The sequence below is a fragment of the Tiliqua scincoides genome, chromosome 1 (assembly GCF_035046505.1).
Source record: "Tiliqua scincoides isolate rTilSci1 chromosome 1, rTilSci1.hap2, whole genome shotgun sequence".
In the NCBI taxonomy this organism is placed as follows: domain Eukaryota; kingdom Metazoa; phylum Chordata; class Lepidosauria; order Squamata; family Scincidae; genus Tiliqua; species Tiliqua scincoides.
In genome coordinates this window covers 98,599,310-98,619,554 of record NC_089821.1, presented here as the reverse complement: position 1 = coordinate 98,619,554, position 20,245 = coordinate 98,599,310, and the positions used below count along the sequence as shown (strand labels likewise).

The 20,245-nt window shown below is 41.6% G+C and overlaps 1 protein-coding gene across 4 annotated transcripts in view; it reads right to left on the bottom strand.

Annotated features, from left to right (window-relative positions):
• Window positions 1–3,010: 3,010 nt before the first annotated feature.
• The window catches only part of PKP4 (plakophilin 4), a 156,293-nt gene continuing 139,058 nt past the window's right edge, over window positions 3,011–20,245 (bottom strand). For 3 of the 4 annotated variants that reach the window (XM_066612025.1, XM_066612026.1, XM_066612029.1), the window contains 9 exons: window positions 19,283–19,474; window positions 18,917–19,090; window positions 16,855–17,005; window positions 13,274–13,469; window positions 11,289–11,373; window positions 11,056–11,173; window positions 9,208–9,339; window positions 7,151–7,224; window positions 3,011–4,019 (listed from right to left, as the gene is read on the bottom strand). In XM_066612025.1, the coding sequence (XP_066468122.1) occupies window positions 3,771–4,019; window positions 7,151–7,224; window positions 9,208–9,339; window positions 11,056–11,173; window positions 11,289–11,373; window positions 13,274–13,469; window positions 16,855–17,005; window positions 18,917–19,090; window positions 19,283–19,474 (1,371 nt within the window). In that variant the 3' untranslated portion in view covers window positions 3,011–3,770. The remainder of the gene's footprint in view (window positions 4,020–7,150; window positions 7,225–9,207; window positions 9,340–11,055; window positions 11,174–11,288; window positions 11,374–13,273; window positions 13,470–16,854; window positions 17,006–18,916; window positions 19,091–19,282; window positions 19,475–20,245) is intronic. The other variant, XM_066612027.1, reaches the window with a different exon arrangement.

Sequence of the window (20,245 nt, the reverse complement as noted above, 5' to 3'; positions counted from 1 at the left end):
AAAAAGGGATTGGCAACAGCCTCCACATATGTAGCCCGTCGCTGGTTGAAATAAGAGACATTCACCTGTATTTAGTTTTTGAGATCAAAAGTGTGGGATATTAAATTCTGTAATAAGACACTATGTTCCATTTTAGCCCGTGTCATATATGATAAACCTAATCAGGAACAATTATATTTTATACAAAGGCTTATGTTTCCAAATTTTTACCCAGCATTTTCCCTAGATTGGCTGATAGGCCTGGGAGACACACACTACAGGTAGAGAACTGTAAAGAAAGTTGAAGTTTACTGACTGAGGCCCAAATCCTAACCAACTTTTCAGCACTGGCATAGCAGTGCCAATGGGACATGTGCTGCATCCTGCAGTTGGGTGGCACTCACAGAGGCCTCCTCCAAGTTAGGGAATGTTTGTTCCCTTACCTGGGAGCTGCATTGCCCTCATGTCAGTGCTGGAAAGTGGGTTAGGACTGCATTGTAAAGCTCCAGTTGGGTTGCGGAGGAGGGAAAGGAATTTGCCCACTAACTAACTTGCTCCTGGAGTAGTAAAATCTACTGTATTTCTTTCACACTTTAGGAATTTTTTCAGGAATTTATTGCTTTCTCAACTCTGTCCACAATCTCCCAGTGTACTTTCAGACAGGCACTTGAGTGCCTTCATAGGAGGCTAGTCAGAGCTCAGGCAGTCAGTCAATTTATTAATACAGTCAAAGACCAGTATGAACAAAAGCTCAGGCAGACTTAGGGCGCAATCCTAACCCCTTAGGTCAGTGCTTTCCAGCACTGGCATAGCGGTGCCAAAGGGACGTGTGCTGCATCCTGCAGTTGGGTGTCACTCACAGAGGCCTCCTCAAAGTAAGGGAATGTTTGTTCCCTTACCTCAGAGCTGCACTGCCCTTATGTCAGTGCTGGAAAGCAGTGAGATAAGGGGTTAGGATTGTGCCCTTACTTGTGTTGGGGAGCAGGTCAAGCTGCTCCTCAATGCAAGTAACTGCTGGGGAAAAAATCTGAGTGTCCTGTAATAAGGACGGGTTACACTCTAAGCTGTAGCAAGCCGTATTGTGAAGCTACAGCTGTTCAGCCAGCACAGTGTATCATTGCAGCAGGTGAAAACCCACAAAAACCTCTCACTGTATAGGTCTATGAAATAACTAGCTTTCAGATTAGTCTGCACAAACTTGCTTTTATCATTATAGATCTGCTGGTAACTGAAAGGTGGTACAGATAATGACTAAGAATATCTAATATGGGGAGGGATGATGAAGAGGAATAAATGAAGGTTAACAATACAAGACATGCTCTAAAACACATGATAAAACTAAACGGGTCTGGAGCTGGTCAAAACCTAGCGGGGACTGCATGGGAATCTGAGGTATACCCACCTTGAGTTCCATGAAAATTGAGAGAGGATATAAATTAATGAAAGTTCTTTCACTTGTCTCAAAGAATGGCATATAGGACCCAGGGAAAAGTATGAAAAGTTATTTGTACCTGCTAATCTCTTGCCAACTCTTCTATAAAGCAACACCAAAGCAAGGCAAATATACTATAACTGCAGTTTAGTATTATGGTTTAAACCAGGGGTGCTCAAACTTTCAACTTTAGGGATGCTGGACCTTTAACAAGTGTATAGAAGTGAGAATTTCAGCAGGTGCAGCTTGTCATCCCACAGATGACAAGCTGCACCTGCTGAAATTCTCTCTTCTATACACTTGTTAAAGGTCCAGCATCCCTAAAGTTGAAAGTTTGAGCACCCCTGGTTTAAATGTTTAGTAGCTAGCTGTAAGCCGGAAGAAGGGTGAAAGTAATTAACATTCCTTGAAGTCACTACAAGACTTAGAGCAGGGGTGTCAAGCTCATTTCATACAGATCGCCAAATATCATTCATGATGCCTGCTGAGGGCCAGAAGTGATGATGTCATTTGGCAGGAAGTGATGTCATTAAACAGGTCAAAACCAGAAATAAGCACACTGTTCTTGGGTAGAAACTCATTAGCTGCAATTGACAGAATACACACAAATCTTGATCATATTTCAAGATATGGGGAAGCCCAATTATCTTGTGGGCCACGCTTTCAGCAGTGAGATCTCAGCATTGCTCAGCAGCTGAGAGCCTGAGGGCCAGATTAAAAGCTCCTGCAGGCCATATCCGGCCCCCGGGCCTTATGTTTGACACCCCTGACTTAGAGCACAATCCTAAAGGTGAGCTTGGCCAGCACAAGCCCTTTGCGCCGGCCTGGGAGGGTCACAAATGTGCTGTATAGTATGTTTGCGCCTCCCTGGACATCAGCTGGGCTGGTGCACAGCCTGTGGAGGCCGAATCCAACCTTCGTGCTGACAGAGATAGGCGAGTCTGTACCGGCTGAGTTCGACTGGTATGGTGGTCGGGGGGGGGCATTGGGAGGACGGGAAGGAGGCATTCTGGGATGGAACGTGGGGCTGTCTCTGGGCATCCCAGGGCAGTCCTGGGCTGCTTGGTTCTGCGCCACCTCTTTAGGTGGTGCAGATTTGGGTAGCTCCATTGGGACTGCTGCAGCTCTAACTGGGGTAAGGGGAATTACTTCCCTTTGCCTCAGGCCGGGGCACAACCAGCCTAAAACATGCCCTGGATACAGTGCAGGCCAACCAGCCTGCCTGTTCCAGCACAAGTTAGGATTGTGCTGTTAGAATATCAGCCACTGGACAGACTACTCAGTAAAACATATATGAAAGAAAAGTATATCTATTTCATTCCATTTCTTCACTTATTTTCCAAACCGAAACACTACCAACTGTGAGGAGTGCTGGATTCATGGATATTAAATTTAAAAAAACACACACAAGAAAATGCATATTTGTTTTGGTAAGCCTGCTCTGACAGGTAAGAAATAGATGAACTCCACAAAACAGACAATGGCCAAACTGCTCTGATACCTTATCAACCCGATTTTATAATTTGCAGTGAGCACTGCATTTGCTGTATTTGTTTTTTGATAGTAAACACAGAAAATAAAGAACAATGAGCAGGGAGCTATTTTCCATGGATGAGATGTCCACATTTTATTTTTTTTCCCCATAGGCATAAAAAATGGCAGTGAAGTATTCTATGAAAGAGGCAGGGAATGAGAAAGGTGCAGATATGCCGGACTGAGGTTTGTGCTTCAAAATTACACCATTCATTTTAAAAACAAAATGATATTTATTTATAACAGTTCCTTATTTTCTTTCTCTCTCTCTCTCTCTTTTTAAAATGTCAGCTTTTGAAATCGGTTTTAAAATGACACACGGCGTTACAAATGATGGCACTTCCAACCAATGTGGCATTTCCATATTTACACCAACCAAAAGAAATTTACAAGACATGATAGCATACAATCTTGACATTTAGCAGTAGCGGTAAAACAAGAAGGGCATCCATTCTGGTTTCTGTACAAACTATGAGAACAAAACCGTATTCACATTTGTTTTTAAAAAATCATCAGTAATTTGATCTGACCTACACATTTCCCAAATCCATTTCTCCCTCAATTCTCAAACCTTTCATCACATTGCCCACACCTTCACCAGACTATGGAACTACATGTAATTAGATCTAACATCTAGACAGAGCAAACGTTCTCCCTTTCCAATTTCTCTCTCAGCTTCCTGATAATCCCCCTTGAAAAAAGCTCTTCCTGGTTTCCTTCTGTGTAATTCACTTTCTCATGTCTCCCTCAAAACAGCACACCCATAACTTAGGCTCTTCTCAAGCAAAGTTAGAAAGATAGTGTTTTCCTCTGTGATTTTCTAATGCTACACCCAAGAGTCAGGTGACCCAGGGTATTGTTCTGCTCTATAAGAAGGTCGTCTGGTGGAGTAGAAGTCTACATAGTTTGTTGTTGATTTCAGTCCATACTGTGTTGTATAATCTGTAGTAGTTGGGAAATGAACACGATCGTCAAAATATGGGTCTTCGTAGCTATGTGGGGACTGCAAATATAACCGGTATGCATCATAGTTCTTTCTGTTGGAATCATCTTGACCGTAGTACAACTGTTGATGCTATTGAGAGAGAAGAAAACCCAGATTTTATTCCACCTTTAAAAGCTATATAATTGATCTCTAGGTATATGTAGCAATACATTATTCATTCATGGATACATGAGTTGTTTGGCGACACTTCTGCAGAGAGATCTATAAAAGCATTCCAAACCATGTTTTCAATAGCTTTTTTAAATCCATAATTCTCAGCTCTAAAGCAGAGAGACACACACTGAAGTCCTGTTACTCATATGTACTAATAATGGAAATAATGCCTTCAGTTTGCCCGAATCAGTGGAAATCACAAGTCTGTGAAGTCAAGAAACAGAGTTGTGTTATCAAAATCCTACATTTCAGGAATGTATTGTAGAACTGCAAAAACTACCTGTTATGTGGCAAACGGAAAGTGAACATACGTTTAGGAACTAAATAAGAACAGCTCAAGGCTTTCAAATGCAGTCTTAGTATAAAAGAGAATGTTGGAGCACAGGAAGCAAAAAGGAAACATTTGAGTGAGTGCACCCTATTTCCAAACTGCCATTCTAGCAATGGAAAGAATGTAAAAGTATTATGTGTTAGAGCACATTCTTCAAGTCTTCCCCGTCAGCCCCAATCAAATCTGGAAGAACAGCAAAAGACACTCAAGAGGCTCCAAAGTACCGTGGGCAGGCCCTGAACTACTTCTCTTGACACCCCAGGTGACTGTAATGCTGATCCGTTGCACAGATTCATTCTTGGAAAGTAATTGCAGCTCATCTAAACCCTGCCCCGCTTAGCAGGATTAACCCATTTTGCCCGACCCACATGTGTATACATTTGGTCCCTGTTGCATATAGGCAATGTTAGGCAGAAATGGCTTAAATTTTGACTAATGTTTGTCCAAGCTCTCTCTTTCACATGAGAATCTGCAGCCTCCTTCGGAACCACATTCCACCGCCCAGCCACTCATGCAGTCAAAGGATTCCAACTGCAATCTTCCTTTTTGCTATATTTATTGTTATTGCTTCCTGCCTTAACCTCAGTGGTTATAGTATACAAAAGTTAATTATCCTCTTCTGCAATTAGATCAGCTTTGTTAAATACAGCAGAGTGAATTTTCATTAGTTGTTCCGATTTTGATTATTGGTCTACAATTTTAATTGCATTCAAAGTTATCTTAGGAATGGGATGTACTTTCCTCCATTCTGCTTTTTTAGATGTTACACTGTCTCTGAACATAAACATCCTTTTAAACTAGCCAGCGCAAAGAACAAAAACCACTTTCATCAAGAACTTTTCACTGTTCCCCCCATCTCTTCCATTAGTGGCTCATGCTGTAGTGCTTCATCAACCCCCTCCTGATAAAGGTACTTGCACAGTTCCTCCTTCTTGCCTTGTTCATTCCTTGCTAATTGCAAACCTTCGTGTGCTACAGGCTTCTGAATTTTGTCTCTTTCCCACTTGTACTTCTCAAGGAATTCATAACTGGTTATCCCCTGTAAAGGGAACAGTTCTCTTGCAGTGCATAGCACATAATTTGCAAACATTTAAGATATCCTGGATCCAAATGTCTCTTATGTTAATTTGTTGTTTTCCTGAAGGTCAGTGTTTCTTTCTTGGGCTTCTCAGGACTTTACTTATAAGCAGTCCAGTCTTCAGTAGCAGAGTGTTAAAACCCCTATCTGACTCACTCAGGTTTCCTGCTGGTTGACTCTCACATATCACTGAGTGGCACAAAGAATTTCAATAATTCATTTTTGAATTCATAATTCAATAATGGCATTTTAAAATATTTTAAAGGAAAGAGGGCAACAAATGGGCAAGCAATCAGGAATCCTTGTCCTGTGGCTACATTTGCCCTCAGGGGATAATCTGACCACTAATCTAGTATCCATCCCTAATGCATCGGACTCGAGGATATGAAGCTGCCTTACATTGAATCAGACCATTGTTCCATCCACTCTGATTCTGTCTTCTCCAATTGGTAGCAGCTCTCCTTAGCCGCAGGCAGAGGTATTCTCCATCATGTGGTTCTCAATGTACATTTTACTTTTTTGTTAAATTTAAGTGTAAAAAAAATTCAAATTCAAATTTCCTTGCACAATCTTACTGTGCAATCCTATTACTGAACAATCCAATTACAGAACTTGCAAATTCCTGTTACTGAACTACATGAATTCGTGTTGTCAAACTGGTGAAGATTTGGGAATCATATTTCTTTGCAATTCATAAATTCTAAGGAACTGGGTGTCAAAGAGCAACATCTGTTGTAAAGCACCATGTATAGATGGCACTAGATTGAAAACAAGAAGCAGCTCCAGACCTGTGCCTAATTTCTTGGCAATGACCACAGAACAAGTGCAGTGGTCATTTGACAATTAAGACGGTTGGAGGAGAGCTGATCTGCGCAACATTTGACACACTAAGGGCGTAATCCTAACGCCTTATGTCAGTGCTTTCCAGCACTGGCATAGAGGTACCAATGGGCCATCTGCTGCATCCTGCAGTTGGGTATCACTCAGAGTCCTGCTCAAAGTAAGGGAATGTTTGTTCCCTTACCTCAGAGCTGCATTGCCCTTACGTCAGTGCTGGATAGCACTGACATAAAGGGTTAGGATTGCGCCCCAAGCTGTACAGAATCTACCAGCCACAACTGGTGTCCTGATGTCTTTGCATTCCCAGAAAGGCAGCAAAACCAGAAGATTTACTCAGTCTGTGGTGGGCTGCCAGATACTGCTGGTTGATAGGTTGCAACTTGTATAGGCCTGAGGCCAAGAAAACATAATTTGAAAATGCCGCTTAGAAGGGAAACAAAAAATCTGTAACAGACTGCAATGTTATTTCATTCCTAGAAATGAAATCTCCCCAAGGAACAAGAAATCTGTCTTGGGCTGTAATCTTATACACATTTACTTAGGAGAAATTCCCACTGAGTTCCATGAGACTTGCATCTGAGCAGTCATGCAAAGGACTGCACTGTTAAAGTCTTCCAAAAGGCTCCATGGGATGGCAGTTTTTCTTTCTGCATGGCAGGGATGGCAGTTTTTCCTTCTTTCTTTCACACACACACACACACACACACACACACACACACACACACACACGTTTTAGTAGGATTACAGCACAACACTTGTAATAATCAAATATCCTTTAAATAATGCTTTCAGTATTACCTGAAGGCGCCTATTTTGGTCCCTTGCCGGTGAAGAATAGGAGCTGATATAAATTGGTGAAGGTTTGCTGGACCCTGTAGGAAAATGGCAGAGAATATTAAAACCGATAGTTGACTCACTCAGGTTTCCTTCTGGTTGACTCTTACATGTCACTGAGTCACATGTGACATGATTGAGTGACACGTGAGTGGTACAAAAAATTTCAATAAATGACATTTTGACATTTTAAGGAAAGAGGGCATCAAATGTTCGGGCACTTGGGAATTCCTGTCCTATGGCCAAATCTGCCACCAGTGTTTATTTGACCACTAATCTTGTATCTTCCCTTGCTGCATCATACAGAAGGATATGAAACTGTCTTATATTGAATTGGACCATTGGTCCATCCACTCTGGTATTTTCTTCTCTGATTGACAGCAGCACTCCTGAGTCTCAAACAGAGGTATCCTCAATCACGTGTTTAATGTTGTTGTTAAAAGTGTTGAAATTCAAATGTTGATTTCCATTTTGAGGTTTTAAACACATTGCTGGAACAGCCTCACAGAATCAAAATTTCACAGAAAATTCCAATTCTTAGTGGGAGACTTTTCCTCGGTTTGTTCAAATGCCACATTTATTTGCTTGTTAGGACATTGCCTTATACCAAATCTAGACCGCTGGTCCATCTAGCTTAGTCCTGTTGACACTGCCTGCAAAGAGCTCTCCAGGACTTCAAACAGGAATTTTCCTCTCTTCCATCTGAAAATGTTCCATTTGGAAGCTGGAACCTTCTTCATGCAAAACAGGCACTCTACAACTGAGCTATGGTCCCTCCCTACAGAGGGAAAACCACTACATGGGTGTAATGGCTTGGATCCACGTGTGTACTTAAATAAATGAAAGGCACTTGCACCTGCTTGTACTAGTGGGAGGAACTGAAGTTAGAGGCAAACAGCAAGGTGACCAAGTTTGCAGATGACAAACTATTCAGAGTACTAAAAACCTAAGGTGATTGTGAACTCCAGATTGCAGCAAATGGGCAACCAAATGGCAAATGTGGTTCAATGTAAATTAGTGTAAAATGGTGCACATTAGGGCAAAAAATCCCAGCTTCACTATGGTTTGAGCTGCCAGTGAGAACCAGGAAAGAGATCATTGTGGATAACTCAGTGCAATCAATCTCAATTTATTTTCAGTTGGAAAAGCAAATTCCATGCTAGAGGTCATTAGAAAGGACATTGAGAATAAGACTGCTAATATTATTAATATCCCTACACAAATCAATGGTGTAGCCACATTTGGAACACCATGTGTAGTTCTGGTTGCCACATCTCAAGAAGAACACTGTAGAACTGGAAAAAATGCAAAAGAGAGCAACCAAAATGACACAACATTTTGGGTCTTTTTAGCTTGGGGAAAAAAAGATGCCTAAAGTGCTGACTTATAGAAGTATGCAGGGTGTATAAATCTAAATTTGGAGATGGGGCTATATCTCAACAGTCGAGCACTTGGCTTTGCATACTGAAGGTCCAAGGTTCAATCCTGGCATCTCCAAATATAACTGGGAAAGATCTGCCAGAAAACCTGGACAGCTGCTGTGAGTCAGTATAGATCATAACAATGACCTAGATGGACCAATGGTCTGACTTGGGATATGCCACGCTTCATATGCTCATACCTGGGATATTCAGCATGCACAGCATGCGCTCAGGTAGTATGACTGTTGAATATAGGTTCTAAACTATGGTTTTAGGGTGGACATAAGAAACAACTTTTGTCAGCATTCATAAGATAAGGATAATGTAAGGATAAGGATTTATATGCTTAAGTCCTTACAAAAAATACACAATGAAGTGTCATACAGTGGTTTAAAATAGGAAGAGAGCCACTGGTACAAATGTTAAAAGAACATCAATTACTTTTTGAGGCTATTTTATTGCTGTTGTTGGAATACAATCATTATTTTTGCTTCTCGTTTGCAGTGTTCTGTGTCTTTTACTTTTTGTCTCTGATAGAATGCACCTTTTATACATAAAAATTAGTTCGCAATATTCACTTTCATCTCACTGGTCTCTTACCAGTATAAACGTCTTTATGTGCAATCCCATCACCTTGGCTATTGTAATACTGCATAGAAGGTTGGGTCCTATCATATTCGGAATGAGGGTCTCTAATTCCTAACAGCGCCGGTGAGGAAGATGTGCTGCCAACTGAGGAACAGAAGGTAATGGAGATAAAGAGAGGGAGAGAAAAAAAGGCAGACAGAGCAAATCAATGCCGGAGAAAAAGTTTAGAAAAAGTAGAGTGTTCACTGGAAAACCAAGGCCTGGCTTTGCAATAAAATGAATTTGCCATATGGTAAAAGTGACAAGAAAGGCAACTTGGTAAACATCCATATGGAATCTCTGGAAGCAAGATTTGCAGCATCTGAACCCTTATAGCAACGTGATAAATTATGCTAAGTCTAGGTGTTAGAGATAAAGGTTTATGTCTGAATTAAAACCCTCCAGCTAAATGCTGTGAAACTGCTCCCAAGTACTGTGAACAGGTTTTTGTAAAAGGAAAATAGACTTTAAAAGCCAGTCTGATATAGTTTGCCATTCTGTGATTTTAGTTTATATAAATACGTCTGAGGAACTGGAGAACCTGAAATAAAATGGCTGAAGGGAGCATACCGGTTTTTTTGGATTGTCATGTTTACCCATGTTGGCCAATTCTCTCAGAGAATAAATATGTATCTCTTTAATTTTAAAATTTAAATCTTTAATTTTAAATTTCAAAAACCTTTTTTTTCTTTTGGAGTCCTCTGCTTAGCATGAACTTTACATTTTCTACAGACATGGAAAAAGTTAAAATGGGACACTGTTCTGCATGAGGGTCAAGAAAAGTGTGTAGCTCTCTACTAGCCCTGGACTTCTTGATGGAGGTAGGAGAAATACCCAGGAAGAAAACTGGAGGTGCTTCCAAGTTCAGGCCTTGGACAAGTCTTTCTTCTAAAAGAACATGCCTCTTGATGGAGGAGAGAAGACCACTATGTGGTGACAAATATGAAGAAATATAGGTGTTTAGCTCTGCCAGACCAGGAATATATGCACTGCAGCCATTACCTTGCATCTTGCACTCACAATGCAAGTGTTTCAAGGTTTACAGAGAGGTCGAGTAGATCAGTGTGCAGTGGACCCCTTGGATCCAGCTGATCCAAGTGGCTGCAGGATCTAGGAGGCCCTGCACCGACCCCTTCTAGCTTCTGTCCAGCACTTGGAATGCAGCCAGACCTGTGCATGATGTTCTACCAATGTAGCTCTGTCTGGCAAAGGCTCTCTTCCTCTCACCAGCTCTCCCTCATCCACAGTTGAATCCTCTTCATGATCTGAACAGTAATCTGCGTGTGAGGGTTGCTGAAAGCTTAAGTGGCTTGGAGCTCTGCTGGAATAGGGGTTTGTGTGTGGAAATGGAGACTGTCACACACTGTATCATGGCCTTAAAATGCAAGCATGCAGGGCCCGAAAAACTACACTGTCTCTTCAAGCTAACTGCAGATGCTACCAGTGCTGTGGACTCAGCCCCACTGCAAGGTGGAGGCCCTGGATCCAATACTCAGTAACTCACTGCTTCTCAGGCAGAGGCCCCTTGTATTCCAAATCAGCCTATTTAGTTTCATTTGCAAGTACTATTCCTTTGTCCCCTACATGCTCAGAGTGGACAAGTCCTATCAAGAGCAAAAATATCTGATTCAAGTTTATAGGCTCCCTCAACTGAATTCTGTAATAGAAAAATCTTCAAGCAGTGGAGCAAGATGGCCTTGGCTCCATATGAACCAGGTATACCAAAATGAAAACTACAAACTTCTAAAGATTTATACAAGATCTGTTCAGGGATATTAACATCAAATTTACTTTAATCAAAATAAAGGTTTGTTGACTGACCAGACTGAATGATAGGTGACATTTGCTGATTCGTTGTAGACAAGGAAGGATGTGATTTGAATCTGTCACGCTCAAGTGTTGACACTGGAGTAATAAAATGATTTTGATTCCAACCATCCTGTGGAAGAAGAAAGAGGAGGTCACATGGAAAGCGAGTGACATTTCATTAATAGAAATAGTTTAGATTTCACTGTGAAATTGCACCCTGATGAATACTAATTTTTGTGCCTTACCTTTTTATAAATACTACGAAGATCACGATATTGCCATAAAGTGTTCAGCACCTGGGCTGCTGCCTTGACAACCTTCAGTGATGACCTAGAAGAAAAGGCTTATGTTTAATAGGAACAATAGGAACAAAAAATGCACACGCTACACTGGAAATTAAACCAATGTATGCATGAGGTTTAGAATCTTTCTCTAAATAATCTCATGTTCCACACTGATGGACTCTACCATCAGAACGAATCACAAAGTTTTGCAGCAGGTGTTTTGAATAAAATGGGAGCACATGTGCATTGATGAAGTCCCACTGAAGAGGTACTCAGTGCTATCAAGTCCAATACCATTTATCACATCTTAGGGAAACTGAGACCAGGCTCCTGCTCGTTCTATCTCTTCCTAACTGGTGATCACTACTGCTACTTTCCTTGGGATTTTCCAGGGTTCAGTATAATCTCCCATGCTATTTAATGGTTGCAGTAAGCTACTGGGAAAAGTCATTTGGGGAACCACTGCAAAAGTGTCTCCCAGCACCAACATGGCCAACTGCCCCGGAAGGACATCACTGTTGATAGTATTGAAGGCCACTGAGAGGTCCAGGAGGGACATGCTCCCCTGCCCGGTCCCCAGTGCAAGATCAACCACCACCAGGGCAACCAAGCGTGTCTCCATCCCAAAGCTAGACCTGAAGCAGGGCAGAAAGGGACCCAGAAAAACTGTTTCTTTCAGAACCTTCAGGGTTTGAGACACTACCACCTGTTCAATCATGTTGCCCTGAAAAGGGAAGTTTGAAACTAGCTGGAAATTATTTAGCAGAGCGATCTATGGTGAGGGTGCACCACTGTCATTTACAAGACTGATAGCAAACCCCCTTTCACTGAGAGATGAACTGACCACTCTCCCCACCCACTGGCCAAATATCCCTAGACAGATTTTACCAATAGTTTTGGAGCACTGGACAAGAAAAACCATCTGTTGTTTTCTTTCTTTTAGTAATTTTAAATCACAGAGTCATAGAGGTGGAAGGGACTTAATAGTTCATATAGTCCAAACCCCTGCCTGTAGCAGGAAATCCTCCTAAAGCATCTCCAACAAGTGCTTGTCAAGCCTCTGCCTGAAGATATCCAGTTAGGGAGAGTCCATCACTTCCCTCAGCTATCTGTTCCACTGCTGAAAAGCCCTGACCGTCAAGAATTTTTCCTGGTATTCAATTGGAATCTCTTCTCATGCTTCTCTTAAATTGATTGTTGTTTCAAATGATTTCAGTTGTTTTACTATTATTGCAAACCACCGAGAGAACCAAGCAGTATCAAAATATTGTCAATAAATAGCTGACAGTGCTGATTAGTATCTGAGAGGAGATGGGGGGAAGTGTGAGTATTCTGGTGCACAAGAACATTTCTGCATTGGAACTAATGTGCTGGAAAGGTAATAGGTGCGTTTGAAGAAAGGGCTCCTGGATTTGGGAGAAAAGGTAACGAGTCCTCTGTGACCGTAACACCCAATTTCCCTTTAAATTCACATCTTCTGCAACTCACAGCATATTTTCATACTATGCAACATTAACAACCTTGGGGAAAAAAATCAAGCAGATTGTTAAAAGTCAAACAATCACGGAGGAGTAGATTTTATGCTGGAGCTGTTGAAATTTACATACATACTGTATATTGAACAACTAAGTTATATGAAAGCTACTAGATCATTAAAATTTGAAAGGAGTTTGGTCTTGGAACAAATTATAAAATGTGGTATTTAAATAAATGATACATAATAAGGAGACTGGCAGGCAGTGTGTGGATTTTTGCACAAATAAATAGCATAAAGGTCAAGCTCCCCCTTTCTCTCCCTAAACAGACTGGAACTGTGTGTGGCTAGACAGTTTACTAAGTAAATCAGGAATGCAGAAATAAGTATTTCTTGTGTCAATGCCTAATTTTTAAAGTTATCAGAAATAAAAGATTTATTTTAACATGGGAAATTCTAGCATTTCACTTGCCTATCACCCCTTCCTTTGGTTATGTTCACCAGCTTTTCTATGCCTCCTGTGTCTGCTAAAGCTTTGGCATTTTCCATGTTCTTGCTGGTGACCTCATGCAAAGCACAACAGATTGCTGCCACAGTCTCATCAGAGAGAATGTTTGGTCCATTGCCTCCTGGAAGGCGATTCACCAGGTCTCGCATAGCATATTTACCTGAAATACAAAATCCATACAAGAAAACCAAGTCACAAATTGCACTGTGGCATATTTTTAACATTACATAGACCTGCTCTGAGAAGAGACATCCAGATCCAAAAGCAGCCACAGGAGAAGAGAGATGTGTTTTTTGTTGTTTTTTTTTTTAAATCAGCTTCATGAGAATGAAGGGGGAAAAAATCCCTGCACTGTGCAGAGTGGAAACAGACACTGCAGTATCATTTTTCAAATTAAAAATGCACTGCATTTTTTTGCTGGATTAGGAAAAAAGTGATTAAAAATGATTATGGCAACATGCCAAAATACACAGACATACACAAATCTGTGTACTTATTTTAGATAAGCTTGTTTTTGCTGAGCCATTTTATAGCAAGACAGACACAATAAAATTAATTGCATAGGTTTCAAGCAATCTGTGGTTTACGGGAAGAACAGATATTTCAACCAGGGCACACTCAATTTTTTCCTTCAAGTGCACTTGGAACTGATGGACAGCAAAATGATCTGTCAGAACTTATCCTTAGCTTGAGTGAGTATGGAAAGAGTAAATATGTGTAGGAAGTAGGAATACTGAAAATGAAAGTCAGTTCCCTGAGTTGTGGAATTGGTGCTCAGCAGAAGGTTTCTGTTCAAAGAACGTTAGACAAATTCAGTTTTAGACCGATAACCTTGTCACTTTGTTTGGTCACCCAGAAAGAATGACACCAAAAGCTCTCTTGGATTTACTTACAAAAGAAAGAGAAATAAACTGCACAATAAAAAAAGAAAATTACCTAAAGCTGAAGTGAATATTTGTTTTTGGCCATGGCAATAATTACTTAATGATTTCTCTATAAATAAAAATTAAAGATGTGTACTTCTATATAAGTAATAGGTAGATTTAATTAAAAGGGCATTAGTTCTGTGCTTGTGTAAAAATACCTAGACAAATTCTGATCTATAAAAAAGAAATACTGTTTTCATGACAAACTCCTATCAAAGTATATAAAAACATATTCAAATAATTGCAGCGGCTCTGATATGAATATGGAGCTGCATGCAGTTGAAGGATTCCACATTCATCTTCTGCAGCGGAGAAATGAATACAAGCTCTGCTTTGAAAAATTCTGTATTTGAACTTCAGGCTGGGGACATTTCCTTTTCAGGATGGACCAATTTTGTTACATCGCAATGTTTATTTACTGGATGCTGATCCCATCTTTCCTAGGTAGCGCAAAGCAGCTAAAAGCACACTGAAATACAGGTGCAGCCTATTTATCCACGGATTTTTTATCTGCAGATTTGTCTCAACAAGAATGTGGTGGGGTACTGAATGTCACACTTTGCCTCCTTTGCCCTTCGCTGGCATCTTGCTCCATTTCCAGGCAGCCCAATATACTGCAAAAAGGCTCTGCCTTGCCCAGGCAGGGAATAGCCCTGGATCCCTGGAAGAGGTTCCCCTTGCAAAGGAACAGTAACATTCCTGGAGCCCCTGAGCCAGCCGAGGCTGAAGGGGGGGGGGCAAGAAGCTCTGTAGCCAGAACACATGCAGCAAGGTGGAGGTGGAGCTCTCAATCTCTCTCTCTCACACACACACACACACACACAAAGGCTACCACAAAGCCTTCCCACCAAGCAAAGCATGTGATTTACAGCCCAATCCTCTCCACACGTTCCTGGGAGTAAGCCCCATTGAATGGAATGGACCTTACTTCCGAGTAGAAACGCATAGGGCTGGACTCTTAAAAGATCAGCATCCCACCTGTGAAAGAAGCCGGGCAGGCTCCCTCCCTGGCAACAGGGAGGGCTCAGGAGTGGGAGGAGAGGGGATTGCTTTAAAAAACCCAGGAAGTGTTTGCCGAATTCCCCCCCCCCCCATGATGCAGGCTCTTGGGAAGCCTTGGAGAGACAGGTGATGGTGAGTAGAGAGCTGGACTACAAGTCCCAGAATGCTCCAGGGCAAAGGAGTTTCCATGATGGTGGTTGGGAGAGTTGCAGGAGCAGCAGCAGCGAAGAGGAGGAGGAAGAGAAGAAGAACCTGCAGCGCTGTTGGGAGGCCGCCTGGGACACAGAGGCTTCCCAAGCAAGCTCACCATTCCAACTGTGAAAGAAGCAGGACAGCTGGCAACAGGAGGGCTGAGTATGGAGGGGAGGGAATTGAGAACAGCTGCCTTAGTTTCCTTCCAACAGGATGTGTCAGGCTGCAGCATATTTGCTCTATGAACTCTAACTCTATGGACTCAGCACAACACATTTTTTGTTAATCGCGCCAAGTCATGAACGGAACTAATGCCGATAAATAGGCTCTACCTGTACAATGTTCAAAGGCAGAAAAACTGGAACACACTGGATAATAAAACCATAGAGGTGAAAAGGCCCTGGAGTACAAAAGTTTTCAATTTCTGCTTAAAAACAGACAGAATAGGAGCCAATTGAATTTCTCTAGGGTGGGCAAGTGTTCCATCCCCACCTTTTTTCCCTGGTGGAGCTAATGAACAGCTTGGGGAGGGGATACAATCTAGATTAGGGCCATAGCATGGGAAAAGAGTGTTGGTCACCAGAACTCTGATAAAACTTGGGTCCTCCTGTATTATTTTTAGGGTTTAAAATGTGTTTGAGTTCTGATCACATGGCGTTTGACCCAAGGAGTGTAATTTAGAGTAGACATGATCTCCTGCATGTTACTGCTGAAGAAAAACTGTTGTGGTTGGCAAGCACTATTTCAATGTAGCCTGTCTGTCATCATGGATTGTCTCACTGAGGAACCTCATAAGCCTCCAAGAAACCCTAGGTTTTCCAAGAATATAGTTTGAAATTGGGTGACCTAGTTTATGCCCATCAATACAGGCGCAGCCTATTCATCCACGGATTTTTTTATCTGCAGATTTGTCTGCAGAATGGGTGGGGGTGGGTGGGAGAATGGGGTGGGGGAACCGAAAGTCACACACACCTTTGCCTCCTTTGCCCTGTGCTGTCGTCTCAAGCCATGAGGTGGCCATGAGGTGTAGGTTTCCTCATGAGGAAGCTGCTTGAACCATTCACTAAAGAGGCTATGCCATGTCTCCAAAACTAGACGTGATAGGGCAAAACGGATGCCATTTTTTGAATCAGCACCCCAAATATACCCAGGAATTGGTGTAATGTTTAAGAAAGCAAAATGTGTGTTGGCCTATGTTATCAGCATAAGGAATCTTGAGACTACCACAACATTTCACCAAGGAATAAAGAGTTTTTTTTTCCAATCAACCTTTGCAAACTTAACTTTTTAATCTCAGTTTGTTGTCCACTTCCTCTTCAAAAAAACACACAGACTGGCCACAAAGGCACAAAAATCATGTTCAGAGCTTCTGCAGTGTATCTTCAGGTTGACAGTCTGCACATTTAAGTGGACCTCAGTACCTACCAATAAGCTCCTTGTTGCGAACATCTAATGCCATATTTCGCAAAGCAGTTGCCACTGAAGAAACAACTCTGTCATTGTCCATTCTCAGCAGTTCCACAAGAATTGGGAGCCCTTTTTCTTTTCTTACAGCAGCTCGAATATAGGCTGCAAACTATGACACAAAAACACAAAATTACTTAAACAGGTTTAAAAAAGAAAAAGAAAAAAAAGAATGAATGCCAGGACTGAGCCACTCTGAAACCACTGGAAAATAACTATTCTTTTCCCCCATGCATTGATTTTGATATGTTCTGAAGGAAGTTGTAGAAACCACAAAACAGGAGCTATGTAGTCAGTTCCTATTAACTTAAATGTGGGGCAGGCATCAATGTGGCATTTGAAACTTTTTGTTATGGGTAACAGTGTAATAAAATGAACTGTGAGATTAGATGAAATATACTGGGTGATGTCATGATGATTTTTAATTGCTACTGAAGATGCGGTAACAGTTTATAAAAAGAAGCAAAACTGTTGGCTTCTTTTTTTTTTTAAAGGAAGCTGCTTGAAGCTACTAAAAATCTCATATATGGCTTCAATAAAAAAGACTGAATTCTTTATTATCCATTCGGTGAATAAATAAAAGTGATTAAAATTATGCAATGTGGTGCTTTTGCAGTGCGCCAGCTGTGCAGACTGCACGCTGTAGTGTTCAATGATGATACCTATTGGTGAACAATTAATCTCTTCTTTTCCGGATAAACCTATCTGTGCCTCAGTTAACTTAATTAAGCATGACCTCACTTCTCTCAGTTCTGGGGAAAATGATGAATTTTGAATCTCAAGAAGTTCTGAGCCAAACTACATAAATTGATAGTAATAATTTTTCTTTTTTTCCTGAGTACGTATGTCAGAAAACCTCTGTGTTCTTAACAGTGGTATACTGGTTATGCTTCTCCTCATAAGCATTCTACTTTTTCTTAGTGGTACATTGATCACTGAACAATGAATCAGTGCATGAATAAGGAGATGGCAGAGATCAAGGAAAAATTGTGTGCTTGTGCTTATGTCTCAAAATCTATATACATGTATAATGGAAGCTACCTCTGTGATACTTTCAGAGATTCAGCCCCCACTCTGCAATATACCCCCTCCCCCACGTGCTGCATCTCATGCCATTCTCAAGGGTCCCTGACCACAGGAGTAATTTGTAAGGAGGTAGGGAAGACAGTTTAGGACACGTAACTTTTTACATTGGGTTGCAAGTGTTAACAGTGTATCTAGAAATCACACAATTTTAGGAGTGCTGTTAATTATCTTACTTGTCTTGGAAAATTACTCAGCTTCTATGTTTCAGACTGTCCTTAAAAATGAAGGATGCTATGAAGTATATGTTCCACACTCTTACACATGAAACTAAAGTGAACAGCCCAGGCATGGCTTTGTACCTAAGCTTCCCTTTCAGATTATACTTTTATATTGACTGATTAATAGCAGATGGTGGGCCCAATCCTATCCAACTTTCCCGCTTTGGTGTAGCCACAATGCAGCCCTGTGGTAAGATGCAGTGCACACCCCACTGACACAACAGCACTGGCACTGGAAAATGGGATAGGATTGGGCCTTGTGTCATTTTAGGCACAGGAGTAAAAGCAGATGATTCTAGTGTTTTAGTGAAGTGCCAATTAAATATAAAAGTTAGGGCCAGTAACATATTATGTCTATGCACTGACTGTTGGATTAATAGCTATGGGTCTGTACACATGAATTGATGGGACAGTCTTACATATAGCTCAGAGGAGAACTTGTGATCCTGGTGGGTACATATGAATTGATGGGACAGTCTTACATATAGCTCAGAGGAGAACTTGTGATCCTGGTTTCCTGGATCAATTGCCTGCTAGCAGCTGCCTGCTAGCAGCTGCATGCAAAAATGTTGGGTGCCAAACATTGCATCTTAACTGGCTCCTGACTGCAGCATCAATGTTGCGAGAAAAGACTGGATGCAGAGGCCACTTTGGGTGGTTGAAAACTGGGGTATAAATCAAATAAATAAACAAAAACAGCCTCGAGCTTCATGCTGTACCTTCCAGTTGCCTGCAGAAAGATTCTGGAGAGATCCTGCAGAACCTTCTAAAGTAGCAGGGTTGGAGCTTTCAGCAAGTAGAGTTAGATATGGTTTTACTACGGAAGGGTGCCAGAGCATTTCCACACCTTTAGGAGACTTTGACAATCCTGGTATTGGACCAACTCCATCCCACTGTGAAAGATATACACTCATCAAATGTAAGTTCAGACATTTAAGCAAAGTTCAATTTTTTTACACAAGTAGCTGTACTGCATTATCAGCAGTAGCTTTTTAATTTCTCAAGCATACTAATTTAAAATAAAGCATAGAAAAAAGTTCTTTGTTTCCATAACAGGTAAGTAAAGGGAAGTAGGAGAAACAAACCTGATCTTCTTGTGAAGCTTTCTTCTTCTTCTTCTTCTTCTTTCCCCAACAGCTTGGCTCTGAATCTTTGCTAGGTGATTCCTTCCCCAAAAAGTCATCCAAATCATTTATGCCAAGCAGACGAGCCTGAGGCACCTCAAGCTCTAGGCGGTAGGACAAGTTCCTCAGCGTGCATACACAGTTTTCAACCGTCTGTAAGCCAAACAGAGGGGATTCTAGAAGTACGCACCCTAATACATCAGTGTCTTGGATGCAGGCTGTGTTGGGGTGCTCGGTTTGGGCTCTGTTCAAGTGCCCACAAAGCCCACCCCAAGATGACCACAAGACCACAACTTCCAAAAACTTAGAGTTGCATTTTCACTCTACATTTCCATAAGTCTATATGCAAATCACAAAATTTTTAAAATCTAGAGCAGTGCTTTCCAAACATGGGAGTAGGGAACACTGCAAGAGTGTGCAGGGAAGGGGCTGTGGCACCAACACGAGCCCTAGGATTGCACTGCCGCTGGGGATGGAAGGGTGTTTTTAAAAAAACAAAAAACAAAACTTACCAGCAGCCAGCACCAGAGTCCTGGGGAGTGGTGCCTCTAAACATGTAAGAAAAAAAGGGCACTTCCAGTTTTCGCCATGAAACCGGCAGTGCCTTTTCTCTCTTTTTTCAGATGTTTGGAGGTGTAGGGAGTCCTGTGGATGGCTCCCTGGACCCACTGGACCTTCCAGGACTTTGGTGCTGACTTTTGGTAAGTTTAAAAAAACACACAAAAAAACCTCCCATCACCAGCAGCAGCATGATCATGGAGATCATGTCGCTGCCATCCCCCCTCCCTGCATCTTAAAGGGGCAGGGATAAGTGCTTTCCTGGCTGGTGGTTTGTGACCCACCAGTTTGGGGACCACTGATCTAGAGTGAAAACATGACTAGATTTTTTGAAGAAACTGTTTCCTGAAGCTGTCTACTGAGGGC